Source organism: Lolium rigidum, chromosome 5 (assembly GCF_022539505.1).
Source record: "Lolium rigidum isolate FL_2022 chromosome 5, APGP_CSIRO_Lrig_0.1, whole genome shotgun sequence".
NCBI classification, from domain to species: Eukaryota; Viridiplantae; Streptophyta; class Magnoliopsida; order Poales; family Poaceae; genus Lolium; species Lolium rigidum.
In genome coordinates, this window is record NC_061512.1 from 30,339,226 (window position 1) to 30,359,189 (window position 19,964).

The following is a 19,964-nucleotide window of genomic DNA, read 5'->3' on the forward strand; positions in this document are numbered from 1 at the left end:
CATTTTTAGCTTTCTTTCTCCAAATCAATGACAGAAATCACTGTCTCTGTTACCAGCTCCTTGTTTTGAGGGACTATCAACTCGATCACTAGAGCTGCAAAATTCCAGCCATTGCTGCAAAATTGTCCAAATTATTCCAAATTTGGAATGTTAAATACGTACCCCTAGGCTAGTTATTGCTGTTACCAACTAATTTTAGGCATTGCGTAGTTGGTCTTCATTTGAGAGAGCACCAAGTTGTTTTGATAGTTTAATGTGGCCCTATCTAAAGAATCCATAAGAAACAGTTAAATATCAGATGACACAACATCAACATTCAGCAAGTAAGCTTAATCATGTAGGAACAGGTCTCATAGAGACAGGCAAATCTGCCATCTTACAGTCCACTAGTTCCAAATGTTCATGTGAAACCCACGGCTAACAACAAAGAGTCTAGATATCAGAGGTAAATAAAAGAACACGATTTCAAAATCTCTCCGGCCAATGTCACGAGACCCTCAGATGCACATCCATCTTAACGGTTCGCCTTGGCAACACGCTCAATCTCATCCTTCTTCTTGATGGCGTAGCTACAACAATTAAGTTATTACCATAAATGGATCAGTACTCATTTTCATTCATGACAGACAAACCAAGGCAGAGCTGACAAGACAAGGTAGAGCTTATGGTGTACCTGTTGGATGAGCCCTTCGCGGCATTGATCAACTCATCAGCGAGGCACTCGGCGATGGTCTTGATGTTCCTGAAGGCGCTCTCCCTGGCACCAGTGGTCAGCAGGTAGATGGCCTGGTTCACCCTCCTCAGGGGGGAGATATCCACAGCTTGCCTCCTGACAACACCAGCAGAACCAATACGGGTGGCGTCCTCACGTGGCCCACTGCAAGCAGGATAATAAACAGCATATCATTCAGATCTTAAACTGGACAAAAACATGGCAAGGCTAAATATTGCCAAGAAGCAGTACCTACAAAATCAGACAGTACAGCCACATTCGACAAAACCAGCTCAATGAACTCACAGCTTCAAATAAAAGACAGGTGTGTGTATGCAGCGAGAATGAAATCAAGTCAAGAAAAATACTCCCAACCTAATTATTTGTCTAATTCACCAATCAGGGGACTTAGCAAACTAAGAACTCAACAACTGATTTCTCATCAGACACATTCCAATTGCCCAAATTCACCAATAAGGGCACTTGGCAAACTAAGAAATCAACAACTGATTTCTCATCAGACACATTCCAATTGCCCAAATTCACCAATCAGGGCACTTGGCAAACTAAGAAATCAACAACTGATTTCTCATCAGACACATTCCAATTGCCCAAATTCATCAATCAGGGCACTTGGCAAACTAAGAAATCAACAACTGATTTCTCAGAGACATTCCAATTGCCCAAAGCTCATGTATGTGATTCTAGCCAAGAACAACAGTATGTAAATCCATTGCACACTGACCTAGAAAGAAAGCAATAAGATTACTGACACCTGATATAGAACACGACTGTTATCATATCATAACTAGACAGTAAGTAGTTAACCTGTAAGCGCTAATACAGATTAGAATTAGGCAGAATATTTGGTACATTCCACACATATTCCTTTGGTGGCATAGCAAAAGTTCCAATAACTTCACTACCACAGATTAACCTGATGCAGTTCTACTTCCTACACCATTCAATCTGATGGCAGGGATCAACGGTACTAACATATATGTAGCATGGCATAGCAGCAAATAGCGCAGTAGACTTCACTGCAACAAATAAACCTGAATATAGCACTAACCTACTACCACCATTATCCATTCAACTCACGGGATCCATCTAGCACTAGCCACCAGGCAGAGAGGGAAGAAAGGAGTATACCTGTTGATGATGGCGTCGACGATGACCTGGATGGGGTTGAGGTCGGTGAGGAGGTGGATGATCTCCATGGTGTGCTTGACGATGCGCACGGCCATGATCTTCTTGCCGTTGTTGCGGCCGTGCATCATGAGCGAGTTGGTGAGGCGCTCGATGATGGGGCACTGCGCCTTGCGGAAGCGCTTGGCCGAGTAGCGCCCCGCCGAGTGCGGCAGGAACGTGTAGTGCTTCGTCGCCGTCACCGCCAGGTAGTCGTTCAGCGAGATGTCCGACACCTGAGCGAGGAACAACGGCCATGGTCAGTTAGCCAGATCCGCCGCCGGTGCGGTGGGCGGTGGAGTGGGAGGAGGGGAAGGCTCACCTGGACGTCCTCGAAGGTCCAGCGGTTGAAGAGCTTCACGTCGCCCCCGGGGGCAGGCTCCACGACAGCCATCGTCGCCGGCTTGTTGCGTATGCAGGCGGCGGCGGCGGCGGGCGCAGGAGAGAGTGGCAAACCCTAGTCAACTCGGCCGCCGGATGGGTGAGGAGGTCCCTTTTATACTAACGGTGCTAGGATTTCTGATCGGACGGTGGAGATGCCTCACTCAGACACCGGACGGACGGTGTCGATAAATATTTGCCCAAGATGTAAGTCGCCCAAGAATTAGGAGTAGGAAAAACTATCAACATCTAAGGTATTAAATGGACACACTAAAAAACATACTTTACGGTGAATCTATTGATATTGATTCGGTATTGTAGTCATTCATGTTTTTATGTGTAAACTTGGCCAGACTTAGAAAACATTCACTTTTGACTCTCTAGATGTTTTACATTTTGGCATGGAAGGAGCAATATAAATCGTCAATCGTGTTTGAAATGCGCATGATTTCAACACAAATAGTTCAAAACATTGATAAAGTCTTTACATTACGAAAAATAGCTTGAATATAGAATTACATAATTAGGATTTGGTAACTATATGCCCTTGCATTCCTGTAGGAGTTCCAACAAAGGCATTTTCACTAACTTTTAAGAACATATCTAGCTTAATAAAATATCACTAAGATATGGTTCAAGAGCGCATGACCCATACTATTTCTAAACTTATTTATCACTAGGATCATTGCAAACAATACTCTTAACATTCAATGTCGCTGCCTTTTAAGAGCTATAAAAATTTGAGAAGTATTTAAACATAAATCACTCTCTCCTCTCCCCCCATCACCCCTCCTCCACAACTCTACTGAGAGAGTCCGATCGGGAGACCCAACTCGCTCCATTCTATCCTTGTGGCAGAGCTGGCCGGCGAGGAGATGCCACGGGAGGATATAGTAGATCTAATTTTGTGTTTGTCATTTTGATTTGACTTTTTGCCGGTAGGGAATGTCCCGGAGCAATGCTCCTGCGGCATGGCGTTGCTCATCTTCTTGCTCATGGTCCCATGTGTGCTACCATATGCGGATGTTGATGCTAGTGCCAATTTCTCCGCGAATAAGCTCGAGCATCCTTCAGATCTGAAGGATCCGTCCCTCTTCTCGCTACTTTCTTCAACTCACCATGGTGCTGCAGGAGGGGAACGCTTGAAACATCTTATTCTAACAAAATATATAAAACTAAGGCAGACTGCACAACAAGTCGATCACACCTTTTTGCTAAACGGTCACAAGGCAAAATGCAAAAATAACCAAGTGTGTGCTTGTTTCTGTATTCTGTAGGACACAAGCACGTATTTCTTGTCCTTATGAACTCGAAGTGCATTATGTATGAACTCTACCATCATATCCATGCCTTCAACTGTCACAATGTTCTCCGTGTTGAAGTGGAGAGGATCAGCGCATACGACATTCCTTTGTGTAGAACAACTGGCTTGGTACATCGACCGAAGCCTGACAAGCGAGGCATCAAGCACACTCTGGTCCAGCATGTTACCAGTATCCACGAACTTCAGAGTGGACTTGACAGCCATGCCCTAGGTGGAAAATTCCTCCGGCACCTTGAACGATAAATGGGTAATGTGTTTCTTGAATTCCAGATTCTCCAGTTTGCGACGCATCTCCCGGACTTTCTTATAAAGGGCTCTGGTAGTCACATTTACCGAATGGGTCCAATATGGACCTTGTCGGGTCATAGATGCACTATCTACATTTATATGATTCGTTTTTTGATTCTTAGGCTTCTCTTTCTCTAGCTTACTGGTGTGGTTATTCCTACTATTGACAGCCATTGCAGGCCCTGGAAAGAAACAACGAATAGTACAAAGTCCCCCAACAAAAATGAAAATTACAATGAGATCTTTGAGAAGCCCTTCATCTTCAACCTCCAGACCGTGTCGATGGCGCGCCGCAGCTCCTCCATAAGTCGGACTGACGTTGTTGGCTGCCGGCGGGAAGTCCCCGAACGGGTCATAAAGACCACATCCATCCGAGAGACGAAGAAGAAGGAAGAACTGCCGATGAAGCTCCTTGACGATCCGAAGATCCCCACAGCCAGACAAAATTCTCGAAGACCACACCACTCCCCACAAGCCTCTCGACATTGCCGTCGAGATGGGGTTGAAGCTGGGGAGACCGTATTGCATGAGACGCCACCACCACCACCTGAGCGTCGCCCCTACAAACCTTGACCCTAAAAACGAAAAACGAAGCCCTCAAACTAGGGGGCGGAGCCATCTCACCTACGAGGGCCGAGATCCACCACACCTCCATGGCCTAAAGGCCACAGAGACGAGGCGATCAGCGGCGGCGCCGGCAGAAGGCAGGAGGCCGAGATCCAATTGCATGTCAGTTTTGGCGTACCTAACCGTATGCTAGCAGTATCTCCACTACTGCTAGCGTACTGATACGTCTCCAACGTACCTATAATTTCTGATGTTCCATGCTTGTTTTATGACAATACTTACATGTTTTGCTTGCACTTTATAATGTTTTTATGCATTTTCCGGAACTAACCTATTAACGAGATGCCGAAGGGCCAGTTGCTGTTTTCTATTGTTTTTGGTTCCAGAAAGGCTGTTCGGGCAATATTCTCGGAATTCGACGAAACGAAGACCCAACATCTTATTTTTCTCGAAAGCATCCAGAACACCGAAGGAGAGTCGGAGAGGGGCCAGGGGGCCACCACACAACATGGCGGCGCGGCCCCAGGCCTGGCCGCGCCGGCCTACTGTGAGGGGGGCCCAGGCGCCCTCCGACTCCGTCTCTTCGCCTATATAAGCCCTTTCGACCTAAAAACGCGATACCAATTGACGAAACTCCAGAAAGACTCCAGGGGCGCCGCCACCATCGCGAAACTCCGTTTCGGGGGACAGAAGTCTCTGTTCCGGCACCTTGCCGGGACGGGGAAGTGCCCCCGGAAGCCATCTCCATCAACGCCATCGCCTCCATCATGCTCCGTGAGTAGTTCCCCCATGGACTACGGGTTCTAGCTGTAGCTAGTTGGTATTCTCTCCCCCATGTACTTCAATACAATGATCTCATGAGGTGCCTTACATGATTGAGATTCATCTGATGTAATCGGTGTTGTGTTTGTCGGGATCCGATGGATTGTTACATTATGATTGTCTATCTACAAAGTTTATGAAGTTATTGTTGCTTGCAATCTTGTTATGCTTAATGCTTGTCACTAGGGCCCGAGTGGCATGATCTTAGATTTAAGCTCTATACTTATTGCTTAGATTGTATCTACAAGTTGTATGCACATGTCTATGTCCGGAACCAAAGGCCCCAAAGTGACAGAAATTGGGACAAGCGGAGGGAAAGGCTTAGATATGAGGATCACATGTTTTCACGGAGTGTTAATGCTTTGCTCCGGTGCTCTATTAAAAGGAGTACCTTAATTTCCAGTAGATTCCCTAGAGGCCCGGCTGCCACCGGCTGGTAGGACAAAAGATGTTGTACAAGTTTCTCATTGCGAGCACGTATGACTATATATGGAAAACATGTCTACATGATTAATAATGTTGATGTTCTGTCTTAATTCTATTTCAATCCTATCAATTGCTCAACTGTAATTTGTTCACCCAACACTTATTATTGGAGAGTTACCACTGGTGTAGATAGCTGGGAACCCCGGTCCATCTTTCATCATCATATACTCGTTCTACATGTCATTGGAAGTACTATCAACTATTTTCTGGTGCCATTGCCTCTGTGTTACTATTACTGCTGATGTGCTACTGTTACTACTGCTCTCATATTACTGCTACTTTCACATCACCCCTGTTACTAGTGCTTTTCCAGGTGCAGCTGAATTGACAACTCAGTTGTTAAGGATTATAAGTATTCTTTACCTCCCCTTGTGTCGAATCAATAAATTTGGGTTTTACTTCCCTCGAAGACTGTTGCGATCCCCTATACTTGTGGGTTATCAAGACTATTTTCTAGCGCCGTTGCCGGGGAGGCATAGCTCTACTCATAAGTTCTCCTGGGGAGTACACACTACCTCTCTCTCTGTTTTATTTTATTTTGTTTTGCTTAGTTTACTTTTGTCTAGTTTATTTGTGCTTAGTTTATTTCTGTCTAGTATTATTTTTCTTAGTTTACTTTCGTCTAGTTTATTTTTGTCTTGTTTTATTTTCCTCATATACCCGAAAATCCATAAAAATTTGAAAAACAAAAAAATTAAAAACTGCTATTATGGGAGAACCTACAACCTATTTGGAGCTTATAGAACTATATAATAATTATAGAGAATCAAGAACGGGTAAAGTTATGAGTGCTGTGATAGAAAAACTGAATACAATTGCTAAAATCTTGCTTAAACGCCATGATATAAGCTGTTGCTCTAAACAGGATACTAAACATCTTAAATTTCAATGTGGGTTTAGTGAGGAAGTTTTAATTAAGAACTATAATTGGAATAGCTATATTCATTTTGGGTTCGTAGAGGTAGAACAATTTGTCTTATTTATGGGGGCCTCTGAGATTGAATCCTTCATTGCTAAAAATTATGAAACTTGTGTTGTTTGTAAGGACCTTAAAGATTATGTCTCTTCTATCCTTAATTTTTGCATAGAAAGCTACGGTGATAATCCTTATATCATTGATTATAAAGAGAGACTCATTAATGCACAAGAATGCACTCACAATTTGCAGGAACCAGTGGAAGAAGAAATTGATGAACCTGAAAGCTCATTGGATGAAAAAGAGGAGGAAATTGATGAACCTGAAAGCTCATTGGAGGAAAAAGAAGAGGAGAGTGATGAACAAAAGGAGGAATAATGGATTAGCTACCCATGCCGACCTTCTAATGAGAGTAACTCTTTATCTCTTACACTATTTGATTGTCCTCCATGCTTACCAAAGGAGGTTGAATGTTATGTTCCTGTGGATTCTCCTGAAATATTACCTATGAGTAAAACTTGTGAGAATAATTATGCTCCCGTTATTCATGATAATCCATGCTATTTTGATAAATCTTATGATAATGCTTTGTTTGTGCCTCGATGTCGGAATGCATGGTACTAAAGAGTTTTGCTTGGCAAATGTTTATGATAAATCTCTAGATGATGGTCCTATGTTACTTGATAATATTAATTGTACTACTAATGAAAATGGGATTGGAGAGTTCTTGACTTTATCTATGAGTCCCATATCTTTTGAGAATGATCAATCATCTTGTTACATTATTGATAAAAGTGGGTTTGAAAGTTTTAATCCTATTATTTCTGAGCTTGATAAAAATTATGTGTTTGTGGATCATGAAAAGCGTGCTTCATGTGATAGTTATGTTGTTGAGTTTGTTCATGAAGCTACTGAAAATTACTATGAGAGAGGAAAATATGGTTGTAGAAATTTGCTTGGTACTAAAACACCTCTCTATATGCTGAAAATTTTGAAGTTATTCTTGTTTTATCTTCTTATGCTTGTCACTTTGTTCTTCATGAATTTATTTGTGTACAAGATTCCTATGCATAGGAAGTGGGTTAGACTTAAATGTGTTTTGAACTTTCTTTTTGATGCTCTCCTTTGCTTCAACTTTTATTTCTTGCGAGTGCATCATTAAAACTGCTGAGCCCATCTTAATGGCTATAAAGAAAGCACTTCTTGGGAGATAACCATGTGTTTATTTTGCTACTGTTTTGTTGTGTTTTGGAAGTTGTTACTACTGTAGCAACCTCTCCTTATCTTTATTTTATTGCAATGTTGTGCCAAGTGAAGTCGCTAATAGAAGGTTGATGCTAGATTTGGATTTCCGCGCAGAAACAGATTTCTTGCTGTCACGAATGCTGGGTATGATTCTCTCGTAGGTAACTCAGAAAAATCTGCCAATTTACGTGAGTGATCCTCGGATATGTACGCAACTTTCATTAGTTTTGAGTTTTCTGATTTGAGCAACGGAAGTACCTCTTAAAAATTCGTGTTTACTGGCTGTTCTGTTTTGATAGATTCTGTCTCTGTTTTTTTGCATTGTCTCTTGTGGACTTTAAGTTAGGCTTTCTAGACGTGGAGAGCTGTAGCTAATGTTTTATTGAGTTCTTGCAATGTGTCACTATAGGGCCAAGGTGGATTAAAGTTTTTTTCGAGTACTAACCCCTCTAATGAAGTTTATGAGAAGTTTGGTGTGAAGGAAGTTTTCAAGGGTCAAGAGAGGAGGATGATATATGATCAAGAAGATTGAAAAGTCTAAGCTTGGGGATGACCCCGTGGTTCATCCCTGCATATTTCAAGAAGACTCAAGCGTCTAAGCTTGGGGATGCCCAAGGCATCCCCTTCTTCATCAACTTATCAGGTTTCTTCTATTGAAACTATATTTTTATTCGGTCACATCTTATGTTCTTTACTTGGAGCGTCCTGTGTGTTTTTATTTTTGTTTATGTTTGAATAAATTCGGATCCTAGCAATCCTTGTGTAGGAGAGATACACGCTCCGCTTTTTCATATGAACACTTGTGTTCTTCGTTTTACTTTTAATGTTCAATGACAAAAGTTGGAAGCTATTGCACTTATTGATATTTGGTTGGAAATAGAAAATGCTTCATATTGTATTGGATAATTTGATACTTGGTAATTGTTTTGAGCACTCAAGTAGATCATGATTAAGCTCTTGCATCATGTAGTTTAAACCTATTAGTGGAGAAATACCGTAGAGCTTGTTGAAATTGATTTGCATGGTTGGTCTCTCTAAGGTCTATATATTTTCTGGTAAAAGTGTTTGAGCAACAAGGAAGACCGTGTAGAGTTTTATAATGCTTGCAATATGTTCTTATGTAAGTTTTGCTGTACCGGTTCATACTTGTGTTTGCTTCAAACAACCTTGCTAGCCAAAGCCTTGTACTGAGAGGAAATGCTTCTCGTGCATCCAAAACCTTGAGCCAAAACCTATGCCATTTGTGTCCACCATACCTACCTACTATGTGGTATTTCCTGCCATTCCAAGTAAATACTTCATGTGCTACCTTTAAACAATTCAAAACTTTATTACTCCTTATTTGTGTCAATGTTTTATAGCTCATGAGGAAGTATGTGGTGTTTTATCTTTCAATCTTGTTGGACAGCTTTCACCAATGTACTAGTGGCTTCATCCGCTTATCCAATAATTTTGCAAAAAGAGCTGGCAATGGGGTTCCCATCCCCAATTAATTAACTTTCATTAATAATTCTCTTCACGTGTTTTGCTCTGATTCATCAGTAAGCAACTTAATTTTGCAAATAGACACTCCTTCATGGTATGTGAATGTTGGAAGGCACCCGAGGATTCGGTTAGCCATGGCTTGTGTAAGCAAAAGGTTGGGAGGAGTGTCAACCATAAACTAAAACTAAAATACATGTGTAAACAAAAGAGAAGAGGGATGATCTACCTTGCTGGTAGAGATCACGTCCTTCATGGAAGCTGCTCTTTGAAAGTCTGTTTGATGAGGTAGTTAGAGTGCCCACTACCATTCGTTGACAACAACAAACACCTCTCAAAACTTTACTTTTATGCTCTCTATATGATTTCAAAACTTAAAAAGCTCTAGCACATGATTTAATCCCTGCTTCCCTCTGCGAAGGGCCTTTCTTTTACTTTATGTTGAGTCAGTTTACCTACTTCCTTCCATCTTAGAAGCAAACACTTGTGTCAACTGTGCATTGATTCTTACATACTTGCTTATTTGCATTCATCATACTACTTGGTGTTGACCATTATCCATGAGATATACATGTTGGAAGTTGAAAGCAATTGCTGAAACTTAAATCTTCCTCTGTGTTGCTTCAATGCCTTTACTTTGAATTTATTGCTTTATGAGTTAACTCTTGTGCAAGACTTTTGATGCTTGTCTTGAAAGGACTATTCATGAAAAGTTTTGCTATATGTTATCTATTTGTTAGCAACTATAGATCATTGCCTTGAGTCATTGCATTCATCTCATATGCTTTATAATAGTATGATCAAGGTTATGTAAGTAGCATGTCACTACGGAAATTATTCTTTTTATCGTTTACCTACTCGAGGGCGAGCAGGAACTAAGCTTGGGGATGCTTGATACGTCTCCAACGTACCTATAATTTATGATGTTCCATGCTTGTTTTATGACAATACTTACATGTTTTGCTTGCACTTTATAATGTTTTTATGCATTTTCCGGAACTAACCTATTAACGAGATGCCGAAGGGCCAGTTGCTGTTTTCTGTTGTTTTTGGTTCCAGAAAGGCTGTTCGGGCAATATTCTCGGAATTCGACGAAACGAAGACCCAACATCTTATTTTTCCCGGAAGCATCCAGAACACCGAAGGAGAGTCGGAGAGGGGCCAGGGGGCCACCACACAACATGGCGGCGCGGCCCCAGGCCTGGCCGCACCGGCTTACTGTGAGGGGGGCCCAGGCACCCTCCGACTCCGTCTCTTCGCCTATATAAGCCCTTTCGACCTAAAAACGCGATACCAATTGACGAAACTCCGAGAAAGACTCCGGGGCGCCGCCACCATCGCGAAACTCCGTTTCGGGGGACGAAGTCTCCGTTCCGGCACCCTGCCGGGACGGGGAAGTGCCCCGGAAGCCATCTCCATCAACGCCATCGCCTCCATCATGCTCCGTGAGTAGTTCCCCCATGGACTACGGGTTCTAGCTGTAGCTAGTTGGTATTCTCTCCCCCATGTACTTCAATACAATGATCTCATGAGCTGCCTTACATGATTGAGATTCATCCGATGTAATCGGTGTTGTGTTTGTTGGGATCCGATGGATTGTTACATTATGATTGTCTATCTACAAAGTTTATGAAGTTATTGTTGCTGCAATCTTGTTATGCTTAATGCTTGTCCCTAGGGCCCGAGTGGCATGATCTTAGATTTAAGCTCTATACTTATTGCTTAGATTGTATCTACAAGTTGTATGCACATGTCTATGTCCGGAACCAAAGGCCCCAAAGTGACAGAAATTGGGACAACTGGAGGGAAAGGCTTAGATATGAGGATCACATGTTTTCACGGAGTGTTAATGCTTTGCTCCGGTGCTCTATTAAAAGGAATACCTTAATTTCCAGTAGATTCCCTAGAGGCCCTGGCTGCCACCGGCTGGTAGGACAAAAGATGTTGTACAAGTTTCTCATTGCGAGCACGTATGACTATATATGGAAAACATGCCTACATGATTAATAATCTTGATGTTACTGTCTTAATGGTATTTCAATCCTATCAATTGCCCAACTGTAATTTGTTCACCCAACACTTGTTATTGGAGAGTTACCACTAGTGTAGATAGGTGGGAACCCCGGTCCATCTTTCATCATCATATACTCGTTCTACATGTCATTGGAAGTAGTATCAACTATTTTCTGGTGCCATTGCCTGTGTGTTACTATTACTGCTGCTATGCTACTGTTACTACTGCTCTCATATTACTGCTACTTTCACATCACCCCTGTTACTAGTGCTTTTCCAGGTGCAGCTGAATTGACAACTCAGTTGTTAAGGCTTATAAGTATTCTTTACCTCCCCTTGTGTCGAATCAATAAATTTGGGTTTACTTCCCTCGAAGACTGTTGCGATCCCCTATACTTGTGGGTTATCACGTACCAAGCTGGTGGGCCAGCAGCAGCTGCTGGGGTGATATTAGCGGCGTACCTCAGCGGTAGCAAAAAAAGGTACTATGGTGATAGGATTTTCCGTAGTAGTGTCTATTGTATGCGATCGTAGCTTAGATCATGGTTGATGATGAAATACTCCGATGCTCCATGGTGGGCTAATTCGGGAACAAGGCGGCAATTTCGGGTGTGGTAGACGTACAAGACTCGGAAGTGGGCGACGAAGGTGTCGTTGCATGAGGAGGCCACATGACATGAGAAGGCGGCGAGCTTCAAAGGCTGCAGGAGCGGCACAAACTCGTATGTGCAAAGTGGGTAGTTGGTGGAGAAGCCGAGGATGCAGGGCAGGTGGCGGTCGTGGAAGCAGCGGAGGACCACTAGGTCAGAGGCGTGGATGAGCCATCGTTTGGAGCCGAAGGCGCACAAACGAGTAAGTGGGGCAAGCCGAGACGGAGGAAAATCTCGCGGAGAAGGTCATTACATCTGAACGTTGATGCCGCCGATGTGGCCGCCAGCCCCTGTCCATGAGAGTGCATGTTCTTGGCCAATCGAAATTGGAAGTGTGGAGTGTGTTGGCTATATAGCTACAACTCGTTGTAGAAGACGACATCGATGAAATAGAACCTGAATTCTGAAATATCATCCGTATTGTTTCTTCCTCCACTCGTACCCTTCTTGAATTTCTGTGCGATCTCTCCCAAATCAGGTGAGGTCATCACAGTCGACGTGTGGCTTGCTGGTGCATGGAAAGCCGTAGAAAATCATCGGCAACTCGACGATCTTATCCTGGTGCAGGGAAAGCCGTAGAAAAGCATCGACAACTCGACGATCTTCCTTCGAGCAGTATCACCAGGATCGATCAAGCTTCTGTCAATCCGGCCACCTAGATTTTCGTGTCGAGGGACGAGTGCTACAAGTTATGGAGAGATTGCGACCACCTGACATACTGCGGCACAGCCGGAACTGTGGCGTTCGGAGAGCTGACTTGCTGGCGCGGACTGTTGGAGTTCCGAGGAAGGTGTGATATGCACCAGCACTCTTTTTGACGAAGGGGTTGGACTTGTTAGCTGTGGAACCTTCCTTGGGATCCGGCAAAGCGTCGTCCTCGTCCATCGCCCCGGAACTGTCTTCCTCCTTGTCCTTGTTTTTTCCCTTGCCTCCTTTGCCGCGTGGGCGGTGCTTGCGGGCTCGCTTGTATCCTGCTTCCGGGTCAGTCTTGAGATCATTGACCCACTTGCAGTTTGCGATTGGTGTGAGAGGACTTGCCGGTAGCCGGATCTATATGGGCTAAGCAAGGCATGTCTCTGTACTCTTTATAAGTTTGGGGAGCGCGGGTTCCGGCAACGGTGACTTCGTCACCACGTTGCTGGCCCCTGCCGGCTCCACCTCCGCGACCGCGGCCTCTTCCGCCTCCTTGACCTTCGCATTGGAAAGCCATGGCGACCATGTCGGATCCGCCGCTTCTTTGGTCATTAGGGGGATTTTTCCGCTTGTTGCCGCTACTGCTGCCGTTGTCGCGGTTTTTCTTCTGCTGATGCAGGGGTATGGCTGTGGCTGCGAGGTCTACGCCTGCGTCGTCATCGGCGGCAGTGTGATTGCTGGCGATGTTGATCATGTCATCCAAGGTTAGCTTATTTTCGTTGACCAAGCAGGTAAGCTTATGCCGGAGTAGTCCTCCCCTCTGCAATCCACCTATAAAGGCGTGCATGGCTGTGCGATTATCAACGTTCTTGCACTCATTCCGGGTTGGTAACCATCGGCTGAGGAAGTTTCTTGATGTTTCTCCCTTCTTCTGGATACATGCCTGTAGGTCGCTTGTCGTGGTAGGTCTTTTGTTGGTGCCTATGAAGTGCTTCTCGAAGGCGTTCTTCAGGTCGAACCAGCAAAAGATGGAGTTTTTCTCGAGGTCGCTAAGCCAGATCCGGGATGGACCTACAAGGTATAACTAGAGCATGCAACAGGCTATGTTAGGGGTTCCTCCGGCGAAGGTCACTGCATTATAGTAATCCTCGATCCAGGTATTCGGCCTTTCACTGCCATCATAATGCTTCAGGATTCCGGCTAGCTTGAGGTTCAGGCTCCTTGGCGCTGGTTCCTCTCGAATCATCCTGCCAAAGCACTTTGGGCCAATGTAGTCAGACCTGTACTCGTTGAGACGTTCCAGTGCGTCGCGCTGGCCACTGCGAGGAGTTTTTGAGCGGGAACGGGATCTCCGGCCTCCGCCTCCACCTCCGCCACTAGGTGGTGGGGAGGGAGATCTGCGAGGGGGCCGATGCGATCTTTTGCTTCCGCCCTCAGATTCTCCGCGTCCATCGCGTTGCTGACTCCGGCTTCGGTGGCTACCCTCACCCTGGTGATGGTCTCCTCCATCGTTCCGGCTTCTGCGCGGTTCCGGCTCGCGCTCGTTATTCCGGCTCCGGCGAGGTTCCGGCGTGCGCTCCGTGTTCCTGTTCCTTTGGGGGGCCACGTTGTCGCGGATGTTGATTCCACCAGGCCCATGGGGCCTAGTGTTTCCGACTGGACTACGACGGCGAGGAGGTGGAGGACGCGGGTACCCATTGGGCGGAGGTGACGGGTTCCGGTACTTGTCCCTGCCAGTATACATCGGATCCTTTCCCTTCTTCGGGTCTGACGGAGGTGTCTTTGATGTTCTCTGGTTCTCCTTCTGCGCTCCGTGGATCCGGTGCGCGATTCGTCGGCGCGATGCTGGTTTCCGGAGGCGTCCTTCTGCGCAGTGGACATACATTGATCCGCATTGGATTCCAACTTGCGCGAGGTGTCTGCCTTGCTCTGCTGCTTCACTGCAGATGCAACGAGCGTACGGAGGTGGTTGATGTCGACTTCGTCGTCTTTTTTAGCCAGCAATTCTGCAGCCTTCTTCATGTTGTCTTTTGGAGTTGTGAGCGGCTGTTGATCAGTGGGAGTTGCAAAGTTGATCTTGTGGGGAGTAACAGCCTCTCGCCGGATCCTTTCTGCTTCCTTATGGGCCTCGCCCATCTTGGCTTCCCAATGTTGTCGGAGTTGCTTAACTTTCTGCAAGGAATCTACGGCTTCACGTTCTCTTTGGAGGAAGTTCTGCATCACCTTTTCAGCCTCTGTTCTTTCCTCCAACATTGCCAATGCGGTGTGACCAATTCTCTTGGAGGTGTCTAGCATCTCGATCCTTGCAGCTTCTAGAGCTTCTAGATCTGCGGCATCATCCGGAGTTATTGGCTTGTTGAGGACTGGAGTATGCGCGATGGCACCTATGCCTGCTTGCTCGACCAGATCTTCTGTGGACAGATGCTTCTGATTCATGGGGATGCGTCTCTCTCCGGATTCGGATGGACCAGCTTCCATGGGATCAGAGGAGTTTGCTTCCTCGTCAGTTCCAGGCTCCAGCCCAATTATGGTCGCGAAGACCTCCTTAGGCGGGGCGGATTCTTCCTCGGCTTTTTCCGCGTCTTCCAATTCCTTGATGACGCGGTTATACTCTTCTGTGTCCATAGAGGAGGCATCGTCGGAAGTTGGGCTTAGGTTACCCAGGATAGATTCTTCTGTGTCTCCGACATCCTCTTGCTGATACGGGGCGTCGCTGTCTCCGACAACTTCTTGTTGTTCCGGAGCGTCGTCGGCTCCGGCAGCCTCATCCTGCATGGGTCCAGCTCCGTCCTGAGGAGGGGCGGTTCCTGCGGTATGTGCGAGGAAGTGCACGAAGTGACACCTTTGCTTCTCTAACACCTGGGAAACCCAGGCGGATCTGTATTGGTCTTCCACCGTTTTTTCCTGCTCAGGGGCGGATTGGGTGGGTTTTGATTTTTCCGGATCTAAGACGGAATCTTCCTTAGGAAGCTCCTGCATCTCAGATCGGATCTTCGCGACTGCGTCCAGCTCAACGGCGGTGTCAGCGTTACTTACCAGGGTGTTCCCGTCGGAATCGACGGTCTCGCCGATAAAAACGTGTATCCCGCCAATCGGGATGATGGAGAGCTTGACGGGGTCTGTCCTAGCCGGAATTCAGCACTCGTCCTGAGGGACGATCGGAAAATTTCCGGCGTACAAGACGCGCCCCATGGCGATGGTGTCGCCGATGCCTCCGAAGGTAGAACCCTCCCGGTTCCGGCCTCCAAACGCCGCAGGCCCCACGGTGGGCGCCAACTGTCGTTGCCTAATCGACGGTACCTCGGAGGAGGGATCCTCACGAGGGGGAGAAGAGGGGCCATAGAGCGGAGAGTCCTCGGGACGGTGGTACGCAATTTACCCAGCTTCGGAACACCTGCTCGAGGATAGGGCCTACTGCTGCTTGTCTGGAATTATATGAGCGCTTTCGCGTTGTTACAATGAGTTGTGGTTGTCCCTCTAGGGCTCCCAGGATCCAGCTTATAAAGGCGCACCGATCTAGGGTTTACACGGAGAGTCCTAGCCAGAATACAAGTTGCGTAACTACGGAATATTATATTACCGTGCACGTCAAGGATCCGCCTTCCTTCAAGGTCATACTGGATCCTGATACTTCATGGGCCTTCACGGATCCGGCCTCCTTCGTAGGTCGGTTGAAATCCGGCTCCTTGCTCCTGGGCTGGACTTCATCCATTATGATCTACAGCAACTGGGCCGCCCGATGGGCCACATGCCACATCACCGTCTGTGGGCCACCTGGACTTGCCGGATCTAGGCTATTCCGTTGATATACTCATAAAGTATACCCACAACAATCTGATACAGATGCCTACTCGATCTAGTCTTTACTGGGTCGGGCCAATGTGTTTGGGCTTCGTACTACAACGAAACCCGAAGAAGACATAGACTTCTGCTATGAAAGGAACGGGTGGAGGTCCCTGGTTTTTCTGACGTACAGAGCGAAAGGGCGAGCTACGGTTTCTTAACCTACCGGCCAACACCGCCTATTCCAGTTTAATAGTAAAGAAAAGGTAAGTACGAGCCATAGTGTGCCCACTAAAACCTATTTGGTACACACCCTTCCTTTATGTTTAATGTAATGTTGATCAGACTCATCGGATAAAGCAAGCTCTTCGGTTTTTTCCAGCCAACATATATGGTTAGGCTGTTTGCAGGCAACCAAACACTCCCTTACAGCTACACGACGTCTGTATTTGGTTTTGGTCACTCTCTCTAGGCGGACAACCCGGAGCAATTTGATCGAGAATCTGCATACGGGGCATCTTGATCTTAATTGGAACATCTCGAGCCTACTACAATGGTTCAATCAAATAGCCGCCCGTGAAGTGGACTTTTATTATCAACTTATTACATAAGAAGCAACGAACGTACACGCAAAGTTCGGTTAAGCACCAATCATGCGCTTGATGTGGAGCTTTTTAGTTGCTAGTACGTATGGTATGAAATATGCAAAAAATAGTCACAACGTTTCTTGTACACACGTCGTTTGTAGCAAGTTTGATTCAGCATATTCAGCAGAGATGCCGGCCCTTAGAGTTTTGTTGAGTACAAACATCGCATTCATTGGTCGCTGGATCCGACTTTGGAACTTAGTTCTGAGTCAGAGGCAACATATGCGCCAATTCGAGAAACACATACACAAAGGGAGCACTTGTGTATGCATCAATACGCACGTAATCACATATGCGCCAAACACAATAGGAGAATTTAATTAATTAATCATGCATGAAGCAATTAGGGTTTTGTTCCCACCTGCGTGGAGCGACCGAAGAATCAGCCACCCGGCATCCACACTAGCTGTATATATAGTCGATCCATTGTCTCCAATTCCAAGGCAAGATCACGACTTGTCGAGCAATCACGCGAGCACGTAGAATATAGCATCAGTTGATCAGCTAGCGATATGCTTGCAACAATGGCGATCTCGTGGGCATGGTTGCTGGGCGCCGTCCCGCTCCTCTTCCTCGCCTTCTGGCACGCCGCCGATGCATGGTACCGCGCCGCCTTCTTCCTCAAGCACGGCAAGAAGAGCCTGCCGCCGGGGCACATGGGCGTGCCTTTCCTCGGCGAGACGCTCTCACTGCTCTGGTATTTCAAGCACGCGCGCCGCCCCGACGAGTTCATCGGCGCCAAGAAGACAGCGTACGGGAAGGCGGCGGGGATGTACCGGACGCACCTATTCGGCTCCCCCACCATCATCGCCTGCACGCCGGCGGCCAACAAGTTTGTGCTCCAGTCCCCCGAGAATTTTGGCGTGCAGTGGCCCGAGCCGGAGCTCGTCGGCCACACCTCGGTTGTCAATGTCGAAGGCGCCACACACACCAGGCTCCGTGGGTTCATCCTCGCCGCCATCAATAGTCCCAGGTCGCTCCGGACCATCGCCGCCGTTGTGCAGCCGCGGGCCGTGGCTGCGCTTGCCTCATGGGCCGATAAGGGTACCATCGTCGCCGCCACGGAGATCAAGAGAGTAAGAACTTACCATACTCTTGCTTGGTATTTAGAGTCAAATATAATTTCGTCTATTTAGACTTACGACAATTTCAATGTTACACAATTAGTGAAAAGATTCTTGCATGCATGCAGGTGACCTTTGCTAACATCTGCATGATGTTCATAAGCATGGAGCCCTCGCCCCTAACGGAGAAGATCGATGAGTGGTTCGGAAACTTGGTTGCTGGCCTCAGGTCATTTCCCTTAGATTTTCCAGGGACAACGTTCCATCGCGCTCGCAAGTGCCGGCGCAAGCTCAACGCGGTGTTCCGGAAGGAGCTGCAGGCTAGGAGGAAGAAAGCTATGGCGACCAAGGCCGAGGATGACGATGTGATGGGTGGTTTCATGCGGATGGAGGACGAGCAGGGGAAGAAGCTAAGCGACGACGAGGTGGTGGACAACATCGTTTCTCTCGTTGTCGCCGGCTATGAGTCCACCGCCAGCGCCATCACGTGGGCAACCTACCACCTAGCAAAATCCCCCGACGCTCTCGCCAAGCTACGTGTAAGCCATCAATATATCTCCAACCAAGACAATCATATGGTAATATAAAGAGATCATATCTAACTAATCTTTCGTGATTGGCAGGAGGAGAATTTGGCGATGAGCGAAAGCAAAGGTGGGTTGTCTTTTATCACACATGACGACATCCCGAAGATGAAGTACACGGCGAAAGTGGTAGAGGAGACAATCCGGATGGCCAACATCGCGCCGATGGCACACCGCGTGGCGAAGAGGGAAGTGGAGTACAACGGGTACACCATACCGAAGGGGTGGCCAGTTCTGGTGTGGGTTAGGTCACTGCACACCGACCCCAACAACTTCCAAGATCCCCTCACCTTTAACCCCGACAGATGGGACGTAAGTACTCCCTCCGTGTATCTAGAAACTATCTAGTAGGTAGATACATCCAAATTTAACAAAATTGAGACACTTTTGGTAGGATGGAAGGAGTAGAATAAATATTGTTTCTCAAAATTTGTGTGCGTATGTTCAACATGAGTGAATCAGCTAATGATGAAAAACATAAGAAATTGTTAATGGACGCCTGAATGATGCAGGAACCGGCCAAGCCAGGCACGTACCAGGTGTTTGGAGGAGGCTATAGGGTCTGTGCTGGTAACATGCTCGCGAGGCTGCAGCTCACCATCATGCTTCATCACCTGTCCATCGGCTACGAGTAAGTACGAGCTAGCTAGCACTAATTTAGATACCAAATTGCCTAATATTCAATATGCATATGACATAAATTGTATTGTCTGATATTATGTTATGTGGTTGAGAGTTTGCCCTCCATTATTTCAGATGGGAGTTGCTAAATCCTGATGCAGAGATCAGTTACCTTCCCCACCCGAAGCCAGTGGATGGTGTGGCCATGACCTTCCGTAAGCTTGCCACAAAATGATCCAACCTACATTTGCTCGTGTTAAGAAGCATATTTGTGCTTAATTATCACTACCAACGTTGGGAGTTATGGGAGTTTTCTTGGTTGACAAATGGGAGTTTCAGTGGTTGGGAGCTTTTCTATGGGTTCAGGTGCCCTGTTTGCACCTCTCCTTGGAAGTGCGGCAGCTATCTGTGCAAAAAAAAAAGAAGATCCCTGAAGATGCATAGTTTCTTCCTTTTGTAGGGCCTTGTTAGGAGTATGGCTGTTGTGTTCTCGTTTTGGATATTTTGCGTGTTTTGTTATCTCTTTGCCGTGATCTGTGTTGGTGTGTCTCCTTGGAG

General features: G+C 46.3%; 2 protein-coding genes across 2 annotated transcripts; one reads left to right on the plus strand and one right to left on the minus strand.

Moving 5' to 3' along the window:
• Window positions 1-319: 319 nt before the first annotated feature.
• Window positions 320-2,343, minus strand: LOC124652823 (40S ribosomal protein S5). The gene is made up of 4 exons (XM_047191866.1): window positions 2,223-2,343; window positions 1,865-2,136; window positions 674-877; window positions 320-569 (listed from the first exon to the last, which is right to left on the minus strand). The coding sequence occupies exons 1-4, from the start codon at window positions 2,292-2,294 to the stop codon at window positions 515-517; spliced, it is 603 nt and encodes a 200-aa protein (XP_047047822.1). The 5' UTR covers window positions 2,295-2,343; the 3' UTR covers window positions 320-514.
• Window positions 2,344-17,661: 15,318 nt separating this feature from the next.
• LOC124655798 (ent-kaurenoic acid oxidase-like) lies at window positions 17,662-19,641 on the plus strand. The gene is made up of 5 exons (XM_047194639.1): window positions 17,662-18,213; window positions 18,330-18,740; window positions 18,825-19,097; window positions 19,298-19,416; window positions 19,542-19,641. Exons 1-5 carry the CDS (start codon window positions 17,662-17,664, stop codon window positions 19,639-19,641), a joined length of 1,455 nt encoding a protein of 484 aa, XP_047050595.1.
• Window positions 19,642-19,964: the final 323 nt, after the last annotated feature.

Coding starts and splice junctions, on each gene's coding strand:
- LOC124652823 (XM_047191866.1), bottom strand. CDS start 2,294: ATGGCTGTCGTGGAGCCTGCCCCCGGGGGCGACGTGAAGCTCTTCAAC. Junction 878..1,864: donor GTCGACGCCATCATCAACAG/GTATACTCCTTT, acceptor TCCTGCTTGCAG/TGGGCCACGTGAGGACGCCA. Junction 570..673: donor GCGAAGGGCTCATCCAACAG/GTACACCATAAG, acceptor TAATTGTTGTAG/CTACGCCATCAAGAAGAAGG.
- LOC124655798 (XM_047194639.1), top strand. CDS start 17,662: ATGGCGATCTCGTGGGCATGGTTGCTGGGCGCCGTCCCGCTCCTCTTC. Junction 18,214..18,329: donor CCGCCACGGAGATCAAGAGA/GTAAGAACTTAC, acceptor GCATGCATGCAG/GTGACCTTTGCTAACATCTG. Junction 19,098..19,297: donor TTAACCCCGACAGATGGGAC/GTAAGTACTCCC, acceptor TGAATGATGCAG/GAACCGGCCAAGCCAGGCAC.